Source organism: Heterocephalus glaber, unplaced genomic scaffold (genome assembly GCF_053883595.1).
Source record: "Heterocephalus glaber isolate CG9 unplaced genomic scaffold, H.glaber_assembly_v1.0 deba00000546, whole genome shotgun sequence".
Taxonomy (NCBI): domain Eukaryota; kingdom Metazoa; phylum Chordata; class Mammalia; order Rodentia; family Bathyergidae; genus Heterocephalus; species Heterocephalus glaber.
Window position 1 is genome coordinate 40,141,521 of NW_028258147.1, and position 20,333 is coordinate 40,161,853.

Consider the following 20,333-nt stretch of genomic DNA (forward strand, 5'->3'; position numbering starts at 1 on the left):
TAAGACTGTAATGCAAAATATATCACTAATGGTAGGCATGTGTGCCAGCACTGAGGCAAGTAGACACCTAGATCATATACAATGTACTTTTAACAAAGGTACAAACATTTATATCAAGTCAGGTCTGAATATAAAAATCCTTATTTTGAGAGTCAGCCTATAGCTCTAGCCAGAACTGATTTGTAGAAAAACTTTTTTTTAAACCAAGGAATAAAGGAGTGAAAAACTAAAGGTAGAAGAGAAAATATACAGGAAGTTATACCAAGAAGGAAAGCATTCCTACTAACTTCAGGTTCTGAGAATTCCTAGATGCTTCTTAAATTATCTACTGAAAAAAATTTTTTTAAAGTGTCTTATATTCATTAAATCATACCTTCATTCTCCAAATTTGAGTTTTGTGTTTCATCCTGAGTATCATTCAACTCAAAAAGAGAACAAACAGAATCTGGTTTTTTATCCCATGAGCGACTTCTACATTAAAAAAAAAAAAAAAAGGAAAAGGTATGAATCAAACTCACTTGTTTGTTCACGTTTCTGAATCTACCCTCAAATTACTTTCTTCAAAAAGTAATCATAATGCTAAAAAATTAAGTACATAAAATAAGCAGACTTTTACTAATATTCCTCAAATTGGAGGAGCCTCCTCCCAATGTTGGATCCAGTAGAAAATTGATCATGTTTGTTACTAATGAGGCAGCAGAATCAGGAAATTCAAAAAATTCCCTTGCAAAATTAGAATCTAGTAACTACAAAAAATCTGAAAGCAAAATTGCTTTTCATTTGTAAGACTGATGATATGTACTATCATTTGTAAGACTGATGATATGTACTATCATGATATGATAGTACATTTAACAAGAACTACCCACTTTTTTGTTAAGTAGAAAAGATACACTTCAATGAAAAAAACCTGCATCTTCTGTATTTATTGCATCATTTAATTATAATAATGTTTATTAAATGACACTATATTTAACATACCTAATTCTGGGTTTCTCTTGACTTGATTCTTCATCATCACTTTTATCAGAAAATTGGCAGTGGAGGACTTCATCTTGTTCTTCTATGTGACCCAACAACATCTGACTTCGTGTTCGAAATCCAGCAAATACTTGATCCACAGAGCATATAGGAGGACTTGAGTAGACCTTGCAAGTGATTCCCCCACCCAACAAGATAAGTGATTTTTATTTTATTTTATTTTCAAATTCTTATTTTTCTTTTTCTGGTTTTTTATTTGTATTTATTTTTTTTCCAGTACTGGGGATTCAACTCAGGACCTTGCGCTTGCAAGGCAGGCATGATGCCACTGAGTTAAATCGCCAGCCCTTTTTTTGGTTTTTTGAGACAGAGTCTCACTGTGTAGTTTAGGCTTGAGCTCACTGTGTGGCTCAGGCTGTCCTTGAACTCAGAGATCCTCCTGTCTTAGCCTCCTGAGTGCTGGGATTACAGCTGTGTGCCACCACACCCGGCAATAAGTGATTAAAGTGTCTATTTTTCTCCTATTATTCAAAATGTTTCAAGGAGGTTATTAGGTACTCTTAAAATAGCCAATCAATGAAAATATGACTCCAATTAAAAAGTCAAAATTAATTTCACCATACTATTGTGCTTCATGGGCACATACTTCTTTCAAAAGCTATACAGCTTTTATATCTTCAATGATAGCTTGATGGAAAATAATATTAAGAAACCACAGGATACAAAATCAACATTTAAAAAAGTCAATAGTTGGGCTGGGGATATAGCTCAGTGGTGCCGCACCTGCTTCACAAAGGCAAGGTCCTGAGTTTGATCCCCAGTATCAAAAAAAAAGTTTTTCTATATAACAAGAATGAACTATCTGAGAAAGAAATCAGGAAACCAATTCCATTCATAATGGCTTCAAAAAAATACCTAGAGATCAATCTAAAAAAGGAGGTGAAAGACCTCTACAATGAAAAATACAGAACACTGAAGAAATAAATTGAAGCAGACACTAGAAGATGAAGACATCCTATGTTCGTGGATCAGCAGAATACTGTTAAAATGGCCACATTACTGAAAGCAATCTATAGATCCAATACAATTCTCATCAAAATTCCAATGATATGCTTCACAGAACTATAAAAAACAATTCTAAAATTCATAGGGAAACACAAAAGGCCAAGAATAGCCAAAGCAACCTTAAGCAATAAGAGCAAGGCTGGAAGTATCATAACATCCAATTTCAAATTATACCACAAAGCCACAGTAACAAAAATAGCATGGCACAAAAACAGACCCATAGATCAATACAACAGAATGAAGGATACAAAAACAAACCCATGCAACTACAGCTATCTGATTCTTGCCAAAAATCCCAAAAATATACACTGGAGAAGAAGAGACAGCATTCCTAAAAAATGATCCCAGGGAAAATTGAGTATCTATATGTGGAAGATTAAAGCCAGATCCCTATTTCTCACTCTGTTAAAAAAAAATCAAGACATAGCTATAGGAACTGAAACTTTGAAACTTCTATAAGAATATATAGGGGAAACACTTGCACATAGCCACAGGCAAAGACTTCCTGACTAGCACTCCAACCACACAGGAAATAATACCAGGAGTCAATAAATGATACTACATCAAATTAAAAGGTTTCTGCCTACAAGGGAAACAACCAACAGAGTGAAGAGATAGCTTACAGAATGGAAGAAAATCTTTTTCAGCTACCCTTACAACTGAGTATTGATATCTAGAACATAGATAACTTTAAAAACTTAGCACCAAAAACTTCCAATAGCCTAATCAAGAAACAGACAAATGAATTAAAAAGACACTTCTCAAAATAAAAGAAAAAAGGGCAATAGGTATATGACAAAATATTCAACATCTTTAGCCATTAGGGAAGTGAGCATCAAAACCATTGAGATTCCATCTCATGCCAGTCAGAATGGCTGTCATCAATACAGAAAGCAATAAATGCTGGCAAAGATGTGGGGTGGGGGAGGGGGAGAAAGGAACACTTCTACACTGCTAGTGGGAATACAATTAGTACAGCCACTATGGAAATCAGTATAGAGGTTTCTGAAAAAAAACTGAACATAGAACTACTATATGACTCAGCTATTCCACTCTTGAGTATATACCAGAAGGAATTAAATTCACCATACTATAGATATACCTGCATGCCCATGTTTACTGTGGCACAATTCATAATAACCAAGATATGGAACCAGCCTAGGTGCCCATAAACAGATGAATGGATAAAGAAAATGTGGTGTGTGTAGATAATGGAGTATTACCTAGCTGTAAAGAAGAATGAAATCATTTCATTTGTAGGGAAATAGATGGAAATGGAGATCAATCATGTTAAGTGAAATAAACTAGATTCAGGTAAGTATCACATGTCTTCCTTTAATATGTGAAATTTTAAAAAGATGACATGAAAACAGAAGGAAGCTATGGCCAACTCTGTGCTCACAGATTTGGCACCCTGGCCACAGCTGCTGGACAATTCCAGACACACTTTGCATTGTTTCCTCTCAGCACAGAGTAGCAGAGGCAGCAACTAACCTAATCATGTCGAGGGCCTGGGGAGAGAAGGTAAGCTTAGGAGGTCACAGCTCCAGGGAGAAACAATAGATCAGGCCAGCAACACTAGCCCTAAGAAGGGCCCATGGCTCATGAAAACTGCAAAAACAGCATAGGGTTTTCCAAAAGTGATCTGTTTTGCATGGCAGGCTAGAGTCAAAGGAAAAATTCAGTGCAGACCCTCGCCCCCATATTTGAGAGGGTTTAATAAGGAGCCATTTGGGGAAGGAGGTGAACGGTTTAAGACTGAGCCACAGAACTTCAGGGTTCCCAGAGTTACCCTACCACAGTGACTGAGTGAGACAGTCACAAAAGACAGTTGCAGAGAGAGGGTGAACTAGATATAGACCCTGTGAAAAGTTTAAGTTCAGGGTAGGAAGGACAAGGGGCCTCATCCTCCATGGTGAGAAGCAAGACCCATTAATGTGGCTTTCAGAGATAGCTGGAGTCCAGCAGTCTGCTTGAATCTGCCCCACTGCCTACATCTAGCACAGATCAGTGGTCTGTTTTCCCCATCTACCAAAGTGAGCAAGGAAACGCTCAACTTAGAGAGCTTTCTGTCTCGGGTACATGGACAGAGGGGACTCTGGACCAAGAGTACCTCACAAACCCACAGACAATAGAGCTAGCCTAAGGAAATCCTGACTCGCTAGATTTCAAGACTACAGACGCTAGAAAGAAGCCATTAAAAATGCAAAGAAAGGGAGGGGGATCTAGCTCAGTGGTTCTGTTGCCTGCCTCGCAAGCCGAAGGACCTGAGTTCGATCCCTGGTACCAAAAAAGAAAGAAAAAAAAAATTTTCCAAAAATGCAAAGAAACCATTAAAAAACAGAGAGAATGTTTTTTTGACTCATTTTTTTCCCTTCATTGGTTTTTTGGGGTTTGAGGTTTCTTTCTCCACTTTTCTCTTCCTTTCTTCCTTTTCAATTTTTTAATCTCTTATTTTTTTCATTTTTTCCCTTTATTTTGTTCTGTCTTTTCTTTCTTCTTCTTTTACTTGCTTGCTCCATTCTGTTACTTTTAGCTAAGTCTATTAATTTACTTCTACTCTGTCTCACTTTTTTCTCCTCATCTTCCATTGCTTAATTTTTCAAATTTTACTTTTTTAATTCTCCTGTTCCCCATACCTTCTATCTTTACTAGTACAACCATTAAGCTTTAATAATAGTTAACTCTATACTATTACTGCTGAATATTGTCCTATTATTAGTGGAGGTATGGTTGTTAGACATAGTAGATATTTACTGTATGTCAATATTTGGTTTGTCTTAATGTTTATCCTACAATTATAGCTCCCTTTTCTATGGTTGAAGGTGGTATATAATTGGTTTTTAGGGTATGTCAATATCCAGTTTGTCTTTGATGTCATTGTTACTTCGGATTTTGTTGCTACTGCCAGGGTGGCATAGTTGTTGCTATTGCTTTTTTCTGTATGCCAATATTGGGATTGCCTTTGTGTAAGCAATAATACTACAGTCCATTCCCAGAGAATTGGGTGTTGGGCCAAATACACTATAGCCACCCCCAAATTAACCAAGGTGGTTAGATCTTGAGACAAAGAAAAAAAACCATAGTTAGCCATGCCCAGAGTGCACCACAGAAAAGCAGACACTAACTAAAGGGGTCTCCATAATAGCAACAAAGCCTTTCCACTATAATCAACCTGCAAACCTCAGCACAAAACAAAGAACAACAGAAACATAAGAAAACAAGGTAACAAAATGGCTCCTAAAACCCCAAAGCTGACTGATAATGGGGCATTGGAAAGGAGAAAATCAAAAGTCACAAAGTTCACTTATTCAAAATGATAGAAGAGGAGATAAAAAACAAATCAATAAAGGCTGAATTTTATGACTTTAAAAAACAGATCAGGGCTGGGGATTTAGCTCAGTGGTTTCACCGCCTACCTCACAAGGGGAAGGTCCCGGGTTCAATCCCTGGTACCAAAAAACAAACAAACAAATAAAAAAACAGATCAATAAAGTGATCAGCAAGCACAAAGATGATGTTACTAAACAGATAACTGACTTAGAAAATAACAGGTGAGTTTACAGATGACACAAATAAAAAGCTAGCTGAGCTAAACAAAATGATATAAAACATGAATAAGCAGTTTCACAAAGCATTAGAATCTATGACAAGGTACCAAACAGAAATCCAATAGATTAAAAATTCTACTTAAGGTATAAGCAGCACTAGCCAACAATGTGAGGACACAGTATCAGAACTAGAAGATAAAGCTGATGTCAGTGACAAATGACTCAAAGATACCTGAGATACTAATTTCATGAGTAAAAAGACTGATAGAGGTGCTTAGATCCATTTGTCCACCAGTGGTGCCACCAGTGGTTCAAGCCAGCAGGAACGTGTTAAGATGTCTCCTATTGGGCAGCTTGTACCATCAGTGGGACAAGTGGATCTAAGCACCTCTATCAGTCTTTTTACTAAAAAAGTCAATAAATGGACCAAATTTACTTAGTTGCCTGAATCTGAATAATTACTACCCATCACTTCTCGGCCTTTTGGCTAAGATCAAGTGAATAATTACTGCCCCAAAATAAATACTAATTAATACTATTCATACCAATTTAAAAATTATAACAATAATCAACAAATTTATTTCATTAAAATTTTACTTATATTTATGAATGTTTTATTAATAATTAATTCTCTAAACTTGAACACGGAAATCTTATAAGTATCCCATTGCTAATGTATTATAAAATGCATTTACAACTGCTGTACCACAAATTAGCTGTATTATAATTTTTATATCATATTAATATTTTCCTTAGGGAATTATAATACGCTGATATTTAGGCTGCTGAATCAACACCTTCATTTGCAATACTGTTATCAAGGACCCCCTAAGAACCAGTACAAACTGCTCAATGAGGCAGTCATGCATGTATCACCAATGGTTCAAGCCAGCAGGAACAATCAAATTCAAATCAGAGCCGCCCAGCACGGAGACACAAATTATGGCCCCATCACAAACATGTTAAAAATAATAAGAGAGGCCAAGGATTTAGCTCAGTGGCATCATGCCTGCCTCAAAAGTGGAAGGCCCTAAGTTCAATCCCTGGTACCAAAAAATAAACAAAATAAAAATAAAAATAATAAGAGAACAGTTCTTATCCAACAGCTGCTAGAAGACACAAAAAAGATTAATCTAAGATTAATTGGAATTAGCAATAAATCAGAAGATAGCACAAATGGCATAAAAATTGTATTTACAGAAATCATAGCAAAAAACTTTCCAAGTATGGGGAAAGAATTTATAACATACAGGTAAATGAGACATATAGAATCCCAAAAGCCATGATCACAAAAGAATCTCTCCACAACATACAGTCAAAACCCCAAAAGTCCAACATAAAGACTGAATCTTATAATCTGTTAGAGAAAAGCAACAAATCACATATAAAGGTAAATCCATTAGAATTATAGCAGACTTCTCAAAATAAACCTTAAAGGCCAGAGAAGCTTGGAGTGAGTGTTTCAAGCCCTGTAAGAAAACAACCTCTAACCAAGACTGATATATATTGCAAAACTATCTCTCAAACTTGATGGAAAAATAAGGTCTATTCATGACAATGAGCACCAAACCAAGAAATTCTCAAGGATATCCTAAAAAACAGAAAATAAATCCAAAGATGCCCAAAAGTCTAACAGAATAAATACATCAGGCAGAGAGAGCAGTTAAGCAGAAGGGGAGAAAGAGGGAATCAGAAACAGTAAAATAATATAACGACAGGAATAAGTCAATATCTTTCAGTAATAACTCAATCTGAATGGACTGAACTCACCAATCAAACGACAGAGATTGGCAGAATGGATCAAGAATAAAATCCAATGCTATGCTGTATATAAGAAACATATTTGATTTAAAAAATTCATTGACTAAAAATCAAAGGATGGAAAACAATATTCCATGCATCAGGAACCTGAAAATAAATAGGAATAGCTATAATACTTTCAAACAAAGTATACTTCAAGCCAAAACTGATCAGAAGAGGCAAAGAAGGTCTCTACATTTGCTTAAGGAAATCAGGAAGAGATAACGATTATAAACCTATATTCACTGATTGCCAACACACCCATTTCATAAAATAAACACTACTGAACACAAAAGATCAGACAAACATCAACACAATCATAGTGGGGGAACATCAAAACTGCATTATCAGAAATAGAAACGTCAATTAGATAAAAATACCAACAAAGAAATATCAAAGTTGAACCAAACCTTTGAACAACTGGAATTAATAGATAGCTACAGAGCATTCCACCCAACAACAGAATACACATTCTTCTCAGCAGCACATGGGACTTTTCTCCATTAGACTATACCTACCTTAGCCTATAATGCATATTTAAGTACAGGCAAAAAACTCAAAACTATCCCATCCATATTATCACATATCGTAGTGCAATGAAACTAGAAATGAATGGCCAAAGAAACCACAGAAATTATGTTAACACATGGAAATTCATCAATACACTCTTGAATAATCAATGAGTCACAGAAAGAATCAAGTAGAAAATTAGTTCCTAGAATCAAATGATAATGGCAGTCCAACACACCAAAAACTATGGGGCACAATGAAAGTGGTCCTAAGAGGGGTTTTTAGCTGTGATTGCTCGCGTCACAAAAATACAGCAAGCCCAAAAAACCTGATGATGCGCATCAAGATCCTAGAAAAAGAAGAACAATCCATGGGCTGAGGATTTAGCTCAGTGGCACAAGTGCAAAGTCTTGAGTTTGATCCCTGGTACAAAAAAGAAAAAATTATCTATTATACATTTTGATCCTAATTTACACTTTCAGTTCCTCACACTAGAGAAACTGTTTGGTGTTTACACTTGTGTGTCCTATTTATTTCACTGAAGAGTATGGCCTCAGTATGCATCCATTTAGCTATAAATGTCTCTAGTTTCTCAAAATGTATAATAGATAATGTGAAATAGGAAGAAAAGGTCCAAAGGGGAAGGGGAAGTGTGAGGGGTAGGGAAAAAGAGAGAAGAGAAAGAAGTAAATATGAGAAAAGGAAAAAATGAAAACAAAGTCTTTGTAAATAGGGAAGGGTGGAGGGGGTGAAGGGAGGGCTAGGAATGGGGAAAAAATAAGAACCAAGATGCATCATGTAAAGGTACAAATTCCCAATGACGAATGTCATCATATTGTATACCTAAAATGTACCAATAAAATTAATGAATAAAAAATCCAAATCCAAAGCTAGTATGAGGAAATTATAAACAATAGAGAAGAAATTAATGAAACTGAAACTTTAAAAAATACAAAGACACAGTGAGCTAAACATAAAAAGCATTTGAAACATACAGAACGTTTCATAGTTACTGTGAAATTTTTCTTTCTAATCCAGTGGAAGTTGGAAGGAAGTTTTTTTCACTAACAGATATAGTCTTGTTAGTCTTTTCTGCTAATTGATTTTGTTACAGTGGTTTAGACAGATGAGTGTGCTTAATACCGAGGCAACGTAGTAAAATGTTTTTCATGTTGTATAGAAAATAATTGACTGTTGTAAAAAAAAAAATACTAAGAATCAATGAATGGAAGAGCTGGTTCTTTGGGAGAATAAATAAAATAGACGAACCCTTAGCCAATCTTATAAAAAAAATGAAAAGAACCAAATCAGTGTAATTAGAAATGAAAAGGTGAAATTACAATGGGCTCTGCTGAAAACCAGAGGATTATTAGGAACTACTTTGAGAACCTGTACTCTATTAAAATGGAAAATGTAGAAAAAAAATGGATAGATTCCTAGATATATATGAACTACCAAAGTTGAACTAAAAAAGTGTAAAAACCCTGAATAACCCAACAACATGCAATAAAATTGAAGCAGTAAATTTAAAAAAAAATTACCAACTAAAAAAACCCCAGGACTCAGTGAATTTATCACTGAACTCTACAAGAACTTCAGGAGGAATCTAGTGCTCCTCAAACTTTGTAATGTAACTGTAAGGGAAGGAATACTCCCAAAGTTCTGCCTGGAAACTATCATTATCCTAATTCCAAAACCAGATAATGATCCAACCAAAAAAGAGAACTATGGGGAAATTTGGTTAGTGGACACAGAGGCAAAAATATTCAAAAGGTACTGAATAACAGAATACAACAGGGGCCAAGGATTTAGCTCAGTGGTTCTGGCACCTGCCTTGCAAGCGCAAGGTCCCGAGTTTGATCCCCGGTACCAAAAAAAAAAAAAGAATACAACAAATTATCAAAAAGATCATATATGATGTATCCTTGGGATGCAAGGATGGCTCAACATAGGCAAATCAATAAATGTAATAAATCACATAAACAGAAGTAAGGACAAAAATCATCTATCTCAATAGATGCAGAAAAAGCCTTTGACAAAACCCAACATCCATTCACGATAAAAAAAAACCCTGAACCTTGAAGAAAATAGGTTATAAGACTTTACCTCAACCTAATAAAAGCCACTGAGGACAAACCTACTATTGTTGGGATATTCAATTGGGGAAAGCTGGAACCTTTCCCTCTAAAATCAGGAAAAGGAGCAGGATGCCCACTATCACCACTCCAGTTCAATATAATAATCAAAACATTATCCAGGACAAATAGGCCAGAGAAAGAAATAAAAGGGATATGTTCAAAAAAAGAAGTCAAATTATCATTATTTGCAGATGACATGATCCTCCACATAGAAGAACCAAAAAGTTCCACCACATGACTCCTAGAATTAATAAGCAAATTCAGAAATATAGCAGGATATAAAATCTACACACAAAAATCAATAGCATTCTTCTATATCAATAATGAATTTAATGAGAAAGAAATTAGGAAGATAATACCATTCAGAATAGCATTGAGAAAAATTAAATACTTGGGAATTAATCTAACCAGGGAAGTTAAAGAACTGTACGATGAAAACTACAGTATTCTGAAAAAGGAGATCAAAAGAGGACATCAGAAAAAGGAAAAGTATCCTTTTTCCTGGACAGGCAGAACAATATTATAAAAAGGGCCATCTTTGCAAAACTGATATAAAGAATTAATGCAATTGAAGTCAAAATACCAATAGCCAAAACCTCATAGAGCTGGAAAAAACAATTTTAAACTTCACAGGGAACCAGAAGAGATGAAGAATAGCAAAAGCAATCCTGGGCAACAAGAGCAAAGTAGAAGCCATAGCAATACCTGAGTTTGTTATATTACAAAGCTACAGTGAATAAAAAGCATGATACTGGCCCACAGGCATGTAGATCAATGGAACAGAAGAACAGAGGATAGAGAACCCCACATACATTCAGCCATGTGATCTTTAACAAAGGGGCCAAAAACATACACTGGAAGAAAGACAGCCTCTTTAGCAAATGGCACTGGGAAAGCTGTCTATCCACATACAGAAGAATGAATCCAGACTCACATACATTACCATGTACTAAACAAAAATCAAAATGCATAAAATGTTAAAACATAAACACTTATTCTTCTGGAAGACAAAATAGGTAAAACTCTTGAAGACATACATATAGGCAAGGACTTTTTTTTTTTGGTACCGGGGATCAAACTCGGGACCTTGCACTTGAGAGGCAGGTGGCAGAACCACTGAGCTAAATCCCCAGCCCTAGGCAAGGACTTTTGAACGAAATCCCAATTACAGAAGAAATAACATCAAGAATCAGCAAATAGGATCATATCAAATTTAAAAGCTTCTACAGAACAAAGGAAACAACAGAATAAAGAGCTACCTATAGAAGGGGAAAAAATTTTGGCCAGCTATTCCTTGGACTGAGTACTAATATCTAGAATATACGAAAACTCAAAAATATTAGGCCCTCCAAAATAAAAGACCCAATCAAAAAATTGGCAACCAAAATGAATAGATTGTTGGTGGGAATGTAAACTACCACAGCCTTATGGAAATGAGTACAGAGATTCCTTAAACCACTAAAAATAGAAATTCCATTCAACCATTCAACAGCTATTCCCCTTTTAGCTATCTTCCCAAAGAGTTAAAGACCTCAATTTATAGTAATATATCTGTATCCTTTTTTTAATAACAGCATAATTCATAATAGCTAAATCTTGGAAGTGGGATGTCCATCAACAGATGAATGGATAAACGAAGTGTGGTATTTATATACAATGGAGTAGCACTCTGCTATAAAGAAGGTTAAACTTGAGTCACTGGTAGAAAAAAGTAGATACACTTGAGACTATAATGTTAAGGGAAATAAATCAGACACACAAGCTTAAATACTGCATGATTTCTCTCATATAAGAAACTCAAACTATAAATAAATAGCAAAATAAAAGACAGATGATAGGAAATAGGGAGATAGATCTTTTGTAAAAGGGAAGGGGACCAAGAGGAGGAAGGAAGGAGGAGAAAAAGTAGGGAAGGGAAAGGAGATGAACAAAAAGAATTAAGATGTGTTTTCCACATGTACCAAATCCTTACAAGGAATGTAACCATGTACTGCAAACATGTACGAATAAAAAGTAAAAATTAAAGAAATAAGTAGAAGGGAGACTATTATTAGACAAAAAGAAGAGAATAAGGGGGAGGAAGGAGTGAAAAGAAGGGTAATGGGGAGAAGTATATGGTCAAAATATAATATATGCAATATGAAATAGCCACATTGAAACCCAATATTTTGTAAAATTAGTAAGCACTAATAAAATATATATTTTTAAAAGTCATAACCACAAAAAACAAAAATAAAACCAGGACAAGGGGTGTAGCTCAGTGGTGGAGTGCTTGTTAGCATGTTCCAGGGCCTGGGTTCAACCCTAATTCACAAACTTAATTCTTTCCATGATTCTGGTCACAAACAAAGTTGGATGAAAACCATTTAAAATTTAATGATTAGGTTTAATGTTGAGTTTATGGAGAAATCCGATTTGCTTCTCATCCAATTTGGTGAACCAAGGCACCACTGTACCAAAGAACTGGGTGCTAGACCAAAAGCAACCTTTCATCCCTCATAATGGGAAGAGTCAGGATCTTGGGACAGACACAAAAGCAAAAAAATACCTATTCCCAGAAGACATTTCTGAAAAGTAGTCATTTCCTAAAGAGGTCTCGATACTAGTAACAAAGCTACCTACCATAAGCAATTTACAAGCCTCAATGCAGAAAACGAATTTTAAAAAAGAAAATTTTTTTAAATGAAAAAATATGGAAGCTAGATGCAATCCATACTCCCCAACTCACCCAAGGCAAATCAAGGGGGCACTATGGTGGAACAAATTAAAAAACCTCCTAGCTTAATTTTATGAAATATGGGCAGCAGAAATAACAAAACAGATCAATAAGTCTCTTAACAAACACAAAAGAGAGATAAAGAGATGATGATCATAATGAAGGAAATAATTAGTGAATCTACAGTAGACACAGATAAAAAAATTGAACTTACCAAAGACATGGAAACCATGAATGCCCAACATAGAAAAGAACTGGATTCCATACAACAGATTCAATCAAATAAAAATCCAAGAGATTAAAAATTCTACTGAAAGTATATTCAGCAGTCAACCAATGTGAAGACAGAGTATCAGATGTAGAAGACAGGGTTGTGGTTGGTGATCATCAAATGAAAGAACTCTTAAAAATTGCAAGGGACCATGAAAAATCAATCCAAAGCTGCTACATAATGCAAAGAAGACTACTATAAGATTAAGCAGAATCAATGAAAAATCATAAGATTACACAAAGGACATAAAAAATTGATCACAGAAGTAAAAGCAGAAACCTTTCCAAACCTGGAAAAAGATTTCAAGATACAAATAAGTGAGGCATACAGAACTCCAATTACCCATGATCAGAAAACAATTACATCAAGGCATATAATAATCAAGATTCCAGAAATTCAACACAAGAACAGAAAAATTAAGAGCTGTTAGAGAAAAGAAACAAATCATCTATAAAGAAAAACTCATCAGAATCATAGCAGATTCTTCAAGTCAAGAAGAACCCTTAAGTCACGAAGAACATGGAGTGAAGTATTTCAACCCCAAAAAGAAAACAGCCTCCAACTCAGATTGATCTATCCAAAAAAATTATGCTTAAAAGTTGATGGAGAAATAAGGAACACTTGAAGGAATTCATGACCACCAAACCAGTGCTCCAAAAAGCTTTGAAGGATATTCTAGAAAACAATAGTAACAACAAAAATTCCCAGAATCTCAATAAAATGAATCCATCAGGCAAGGCATACAACTCAACAGAAGGGGAAAAAAAGGAACCAACAACAGGAAAATAATATAATGACAACAATAAGTCAATATATATCAGTTATAACCATCAATGTAAATGGCCTCAATTCACCAATCCAAAGGAACAGATTGGCAAAATGGACCAAGAAACAAGATCCAACAATATGCTGTATACAAGACACACATTTTACTCAAAAAGAAACTCACAGATTGAAAAATCAAAGGATGGAAAACAATACTCCATGTAATAGGAACTTGGAAAAAAGCAGGGTAGCTATTAAATTTGTGACAAAGTGGACTTCCAGCCGAGAGAGACAAAGAAGGTCACTACATACTTGTTAAAGGAACAATCCAACAGGAAGAGATAACAATCACAAATATTGGGGGCCGGGGATTTAGCTCAGTGGTTCCGGCGCCTGCCTCGCAAGAGCAAGGTCCCGAGTTCAATCCCCGGTAACAACAACAACAAAAAATCACAAATATATATGCACCAAATACCAACACAGCCATCTGTATGAAACAAACACTAATGGTTATGAAAAATCAAATAAGCATTAATACAATTGAAATGGGGGAACTCAATACCCTACTGTCACAAATAGACAAATCAACTGGACAAAAAACAAAGAAATATCAGAGCTGAACCAAACCTTTGAACAAATGGACTTGTAGATACCTACAGAGTGTTCCACCCAACAACATCAAAATACACATTCTTCTCAGCTGCACACAAGATTTTCTGCAAAATAGACCATTTACTAGCAATTAAAACATGCTTAAGTAAATGCAAAGGAACTGAAATTATCCCATGAATATTATCAGACCATGAAATAGAAAATCAATGGCAAAAGAAACCATAAAAACTACATAAAAACTTACAAATTAAATAAAACCCTCCTGAACAACCAATGGGTCAGAGAAGAAATTAAAGAAGAAAATAGACAGTTCCTACAATTAAACAATAATGCCAGTATGACATACTGGAACTTACGGGATGCAATGAAAGCAGTCCTACATGGTAAATTCCCACATCAGAAAAACAGAACAAGCTTAAATAAATAATGTAGTGTAGAATCTCAAGCTTCTAGAAAAAGAAGAGTAAGTTAAAGCCACGGTGGGTATGAGGCAGGAAATTATGTTTTAAAAAATTTTATTGGTACATTTTATTGGTAGATTTTAGGTACACAATTCGTTTACATTTATCATTGGGTGCTTGTACCTGTCCATGATGTATCTTGGTTCTTATTTTTTTCCCCATTACCTGTGCGCCCTTCACCCCCTCCACCCTTCCCTATTTACATAGATTTCATTTCCATATTTTTTTCTTTTCTCATAGTTTTTCCTTTCCCTCTTTACCTTTCCCCTTCTCCTCCCTTCACTCCTTCATCTTTGGACCTTTTTTCCTACTTCAAATTATCAATTATTCATTTTAAACATTTTAACTCTTGTTTACACTATCAGTTTCTCACACTAGAGGAACTATTCGGTATTTACACACATGTGTCCTATTTATTTCACTTAAGAATATGGCCTCTATATGCACCCAGTTAGCTATAAATGACTGTAGTTTTTCATTCTTTATGACTGAGTAGTACTCCATTTTATTAAAAAAACACACTTTCTTTATCCAGTTTCCAGTTGATGGGGACTTGGGCTGTTTCCAAGCTTTAGCTATTACAAGCTGTGCCACTATGAACATGGTGCACATATATCACTGTGGTATGATTCTTTTAATTCTTTTGGAAGATACCCAGCAGGGGAATAGCTGGGTCAAATGGGACCTCTAGCCCTAGTTCTTTGAGGTATCTCCATACTGACTTCCACAGTGGTTGCACCAGTCTGCACTCCCACCAACAATGGAGAAGGGTTCCTTTCTCCCCACAACCCTGCCAGCATTTGTTATTTGTTGATTTCTTGACAGCAGCCATTCTTTCTGGAGTGAGGTGGAATCTCAGTGTTGTTTTGATCTGCATCTCTCGAATGACCAGTGATGTTGAACATTTTTTCATATATTTGTTTGCTGCTTTTACTTCTTTGAGAAATGTCAGTTCATTTCAGATGTGAGGCAGGAAATTATAAAGATCAGAGTAGAAATTAATGCTATTAAGGCTAAGAAAAGAATACAAAGAATCAAATCGAAGAGTTGGTGCTTTGAAAGATTAAATAAAATAAAACCTTAGCTAACCTTATCAAAAAAGGAAAGAAAACACTCAAACCCATTAAATTAGAAACAGAAAGGGGAAAGTCACAACAGATCTTGCAGAAATACAGAAAATTACCAATTTCTGCACTTTGAGAATCTTTACACTAAAAGATATAAAACTCAGAAGAAATGGACAGATTCCTAAATACAGCATAATTTATAATAGCTAAGTCTTGGAAACAGCTCATAATACCCACCAAAAATGAATGAATGGAGAGGGCCAGGGATTTAGCTCAGTGGCACCATACCTGCCTTGCAAGTGCAAGGTCTTGAGTTCAATCCCCAGTACCAGAAAAAAAAAAAAGAATGGACAAAGAAAGTGTGGAGCAGCCCTCATCCTGCCCCACTGGACCTCACGGCATGGGCACTGCACTCAGCATCTGAATCCACAGAGCAGAGGTGCCAGGGAGAACATAAAAGCCATGGTTATGGGCCCCAGAAGATAAGAGCAGAAGTGAACAACTGAGAGGGCCTTTCTGACGCTCCTCAATGAAAACTGAAGCCCACTGGGAAAGTGAAGAAAAACTTCAATAAAGGCACACTGGATCATCGTGGTTGGTAAGTTGGTGGGATCAGCACCTGTCATAGAAACCCAGACTCACATGGGGGGAGGACAGCGGGAACCTGCAGCAGAACCTTACAGAGTTTAATCCTGCAGGAGGTCAGGGACCTCAACTTGGACCTTGCAGCCAGAAATCAGCCTGAATCTCAGTAGACTACAGGTGGCTTGCTGAGACTAATTGACTTAGACCTGCACACTGCTGCCCACATTGCCAACCAGGACAGCAGAGACATATCCTGAGGGAGACCTTTGTTTGTTTGTTTGTTTTGTCTTATATATTTTTTCTTTTTTATTTTCTTTCTCTCTCTATCCCTTCTGGCTCTATATTTCTCTCCCTCTTTGTTCCTCTTCCTGTCCCATCCTGAATTTTTTCTCTGTCCTCTCGACTGTCACTTTTATAGGAAGGGGAATACAATTTCTAGCTTCTCTATTGTCATCAGTTTGTTCTGTATTTGTCTCTGTTCTTTCCTCCTGTCTTCAACAGATCCCCAGAATTTGCGTGATCTTCCCATGTCCTCTAGCCTCACCTCTCACCTTTCCCTCTCCCTCTATCTCTCTACCCCTCCCTCCCCAACCCCTGCTAAATCCTTATCCCAAAGGGTAAATTTGCTATATTGAAGGGTTTACTTCCTACAAATATATTTTGGGCTGGCCCTAGATTTTGATCTAGCTCACAAAGTTAAAGGTGGCAGATTAACTGTTACCACAAATTGTCATTTTCTAAGCTGTGTTTGATGCCAGTTGTATCAATTGGGCTAAGGTGTTGTGATTGATGTAATCAGTTGTCCTCCCTGGTATACTGAAAACAAGATTGCCTAAGAGTCATTAGAGACTCAAAGTCTAAAAAGTCCAGCTATACCTGGAAGATATCTCTGAGAAGCAATCACTCCTTAGGGGCTCTAAACACCAGTAATGAAGATGCTCAAAATAAGAAATACTGAAATATCAGCACAGGAATTAAAGCAAAAAACAGCACCAACAACAGAATTAAAAATGAGAAGGGCTGGGGATTTAGCTCAGGGGTTCAGGTGCTTGCCTTGCAAGCACAAGGTCCCGAGTTTGATCCCCAGTACCAAAAAAAAAAAAAAAATGAGAAGACACCTTGGCAGGTCACAAACACACACTTCCAGCTCAGCAAAGGCAAATTCTTGGGTTAATGAGGTGGAAAAACATGATAATTAACCACCTGGGCATCCTGAACTGGTAGCACAGGAAGTAACAAAACAGATGAATGAGGCTCTAGAAAAATTGATAACAGAAATAATTTCCCAGAAAACTAGAGAGACAGTGAGCACAGTGAAAGACATGATTAGAGGCTCTAGAAAAGAAACAGGGTTAAAAAAAATAGATGAGCTCAGAACCATGCTGGAAGCCAAGAACGCCCAGCATAAGAAAGAAATGAAAAAAAAAAAAAAGACAGAAATGGAAACCATGATCACCCAACATAGGAAAGAAATAGAATCCATGAAACAGATTCAAACAGATGTCCAGGAGATTAAAACTCCATTGAAAGTATTCACAACAGATTGAATGAATGTGAAGATAGAATATCAGATACAAAAGACAGGATTGTGGTTAGTGACCATGAACACAGAGATTTCTTAAAAATAGTAAAGGACCACGAGAAATCAATCCAGCAGCTGCTAGATGATGCAAAGAAGAATAACATAAGACTGATGGCAGTCCATGAAAAAGCAGGAGGAAGTACAAATGACATAAAAAAAATGTTCACAGAAGAAATAGTACAAAACTTCCCAGACAAGGTAGAGAATTGGACACACAGATAAGTGAGGCATATAGAACTCCAACTAGCCATGATTTTTAAAAAAGCTACACCTAGACATATAATAGTCAAGATCCCAGAAACCCAACAGAAGAACAAAATGCTACAAGCAGTTAGAGAAAAGAAACAAATCACCTACAAAGGAAAGCCCATCAGAATCACAGCAGACTTCTCAACACAAACCCTCAAGTCAAGGAGAGCCTGGAGTGAAGTATTTCAAGCCCTAAAAGAAAATAACTTCCAACCTACACTGTTGTATCCTGGAAAATTATATTTCAAAATCGATGGGGAAATTAGATACTTCCACAACAAAGAACACCTGAGAAATTTCATGAACACCAAACTAGCACTCCAAGCAATTCTAAACAATATTCTAGAAAAAGACAATGAAGGTCACAACTCCATGAGACCGAACAGAGTGAAGCCACCAGGCAAGGCAAGAAACTAAAGGGAAAGGGGGGAAAATAAAAAAAGAAAGAGCCAACAACAGTAAAATATCATGACAAGGATGAGTCAATATCTATCAATTATAACCATCAATGTTAATGGCCTTGATTCACAAATCAAAAGAAACAGACTGGCAGAATGGATTAAGAAACAAAATCCAACAATATGCTGTATACAACAAACACACCTAATTCAAAAAGACATTCATAGACTAAAAGTAAAAGGATGGAAAACAGTTCTCCATGTGACAGGAACCCGGAAAAAAGCAGGGGTAGGGTAGCAATCTTATTTGCAGACAAAATAGATTTCAAACCAAAACTAATTAAGAGAGACAAAGAAGGTCACTACATCCTTGTAAAGGGAACAATTCAAGAGGAAGAGATGACAATCATAAACATATACCAAATACTAATGCCCCCAACTATACAAAGCAAATATTAATGGACAAGAAAAACCAAATAAGCACTAATACAATTATAATGGGGGACCTCAATACCCCACTATCACAAATAGATCATCTAGACAAAAAATCAACAATGAGATAACAGAACTGAACAAAACTTTTGAACAAATGGACTTAATAGATGTCTACAGAGTGTTCCACCCCGGAAAATCAGAATATACATTCTTTTCGGCTGCACACGGGTCATTCTCTAAAATAGACCACATGCTAGATCACAGGTCATGTTCAAATAAATGCAAAAGAACTGAAGTTACCCCCGTATATTATCAGACCATATTGCAATAAAATTGGAGATCAATAGCCTAAGAAACTGCAAGAACTCCACAAACATATGGAAATTGAGTAACACTCTCCTGAACAGCCAATGAGTCACAGAGGAAATTAAAGAAGAAATTAGACAGTATCTACAAGTAAATGATAATGCCATTACAACATACAGGAATCTATGGGACACAATGAAAGCAGTTCTATGAGGGAAGTTCATAGCAATGAATGCCCATATTAGGAAAACAACAAGAGCTCAAATAAACAACCTAATGCTTAACGTCAAGCTCCTAGAGAAAGAAGAGAATGACAAACCCAAAGCTTGTACAAGAGAGGAAATTATAAAGATCAGAGCAGAAATCAATGCAATGGAGCCTAAGCAAACAATACAAAAAAATCAATGAATCAAAGAGTTGGTTTTTCAAAAGAATAAATAAAATCAATAAACCCTTAGCCAACCTTATCAAAAAAAGGAAAGAAAAGGCCCAAATCCATGCAATTAAGAATGAAAAAGTTGAAGTCACAACTGATCCAGCAGAAATCCAGAAGATCATCAATATCTACTTTGAGAACCTGTACTCTAATAAAATGGAAAACACAGAAGAATGGATAGATTCCTAGATACATACGAATTGCCAAAGTTAAATGAAGAGGATATAAAAATTCTAAACACTCCAATTACAATCAGTGAAATTGAAAACGTAATTAAAAATTTACCAACAAAGAAAAGCCCAGGTCCTGATGGCTTCGCGGCTGAATTGTACAAGACATTTAGAGAAGAACTATTGCTACTACTTTTTAAACTCTTTAATGAAAGTGAAAGGGAAGTAATACTCC

General features: G+C 36.0%; 1 protein-coding gene across 12 annotated transcripts in view; it reads right to left on the reverse strand.

The window, feature by feature from the left end:
* Kif27 (kinesin family member 27) overlaps positions 1-20,333 on the reverse strand; it is a 145,432-nt gene that overhangs the window by 54,585 nt on the left and 70,514 nt on the right. For all 12 annotated transcript variants that reach the window (XM_087204771.1, XM_087204772.1, XM_087204768.1 and 9 more), the window contains 2 exons: positions 982-1,148; positions 374-471 (listed from right to left, as the gene is read on the reverse strand). In XM_087204771.1, the coding sequence (XP_087060897.1) occupies positions 374-471; positions 982-1,148 (265 nt within the window). The remainder of the gene's footprint in view (positions 1-373; positions 472-981; positions 1,149-20,333) is intronic.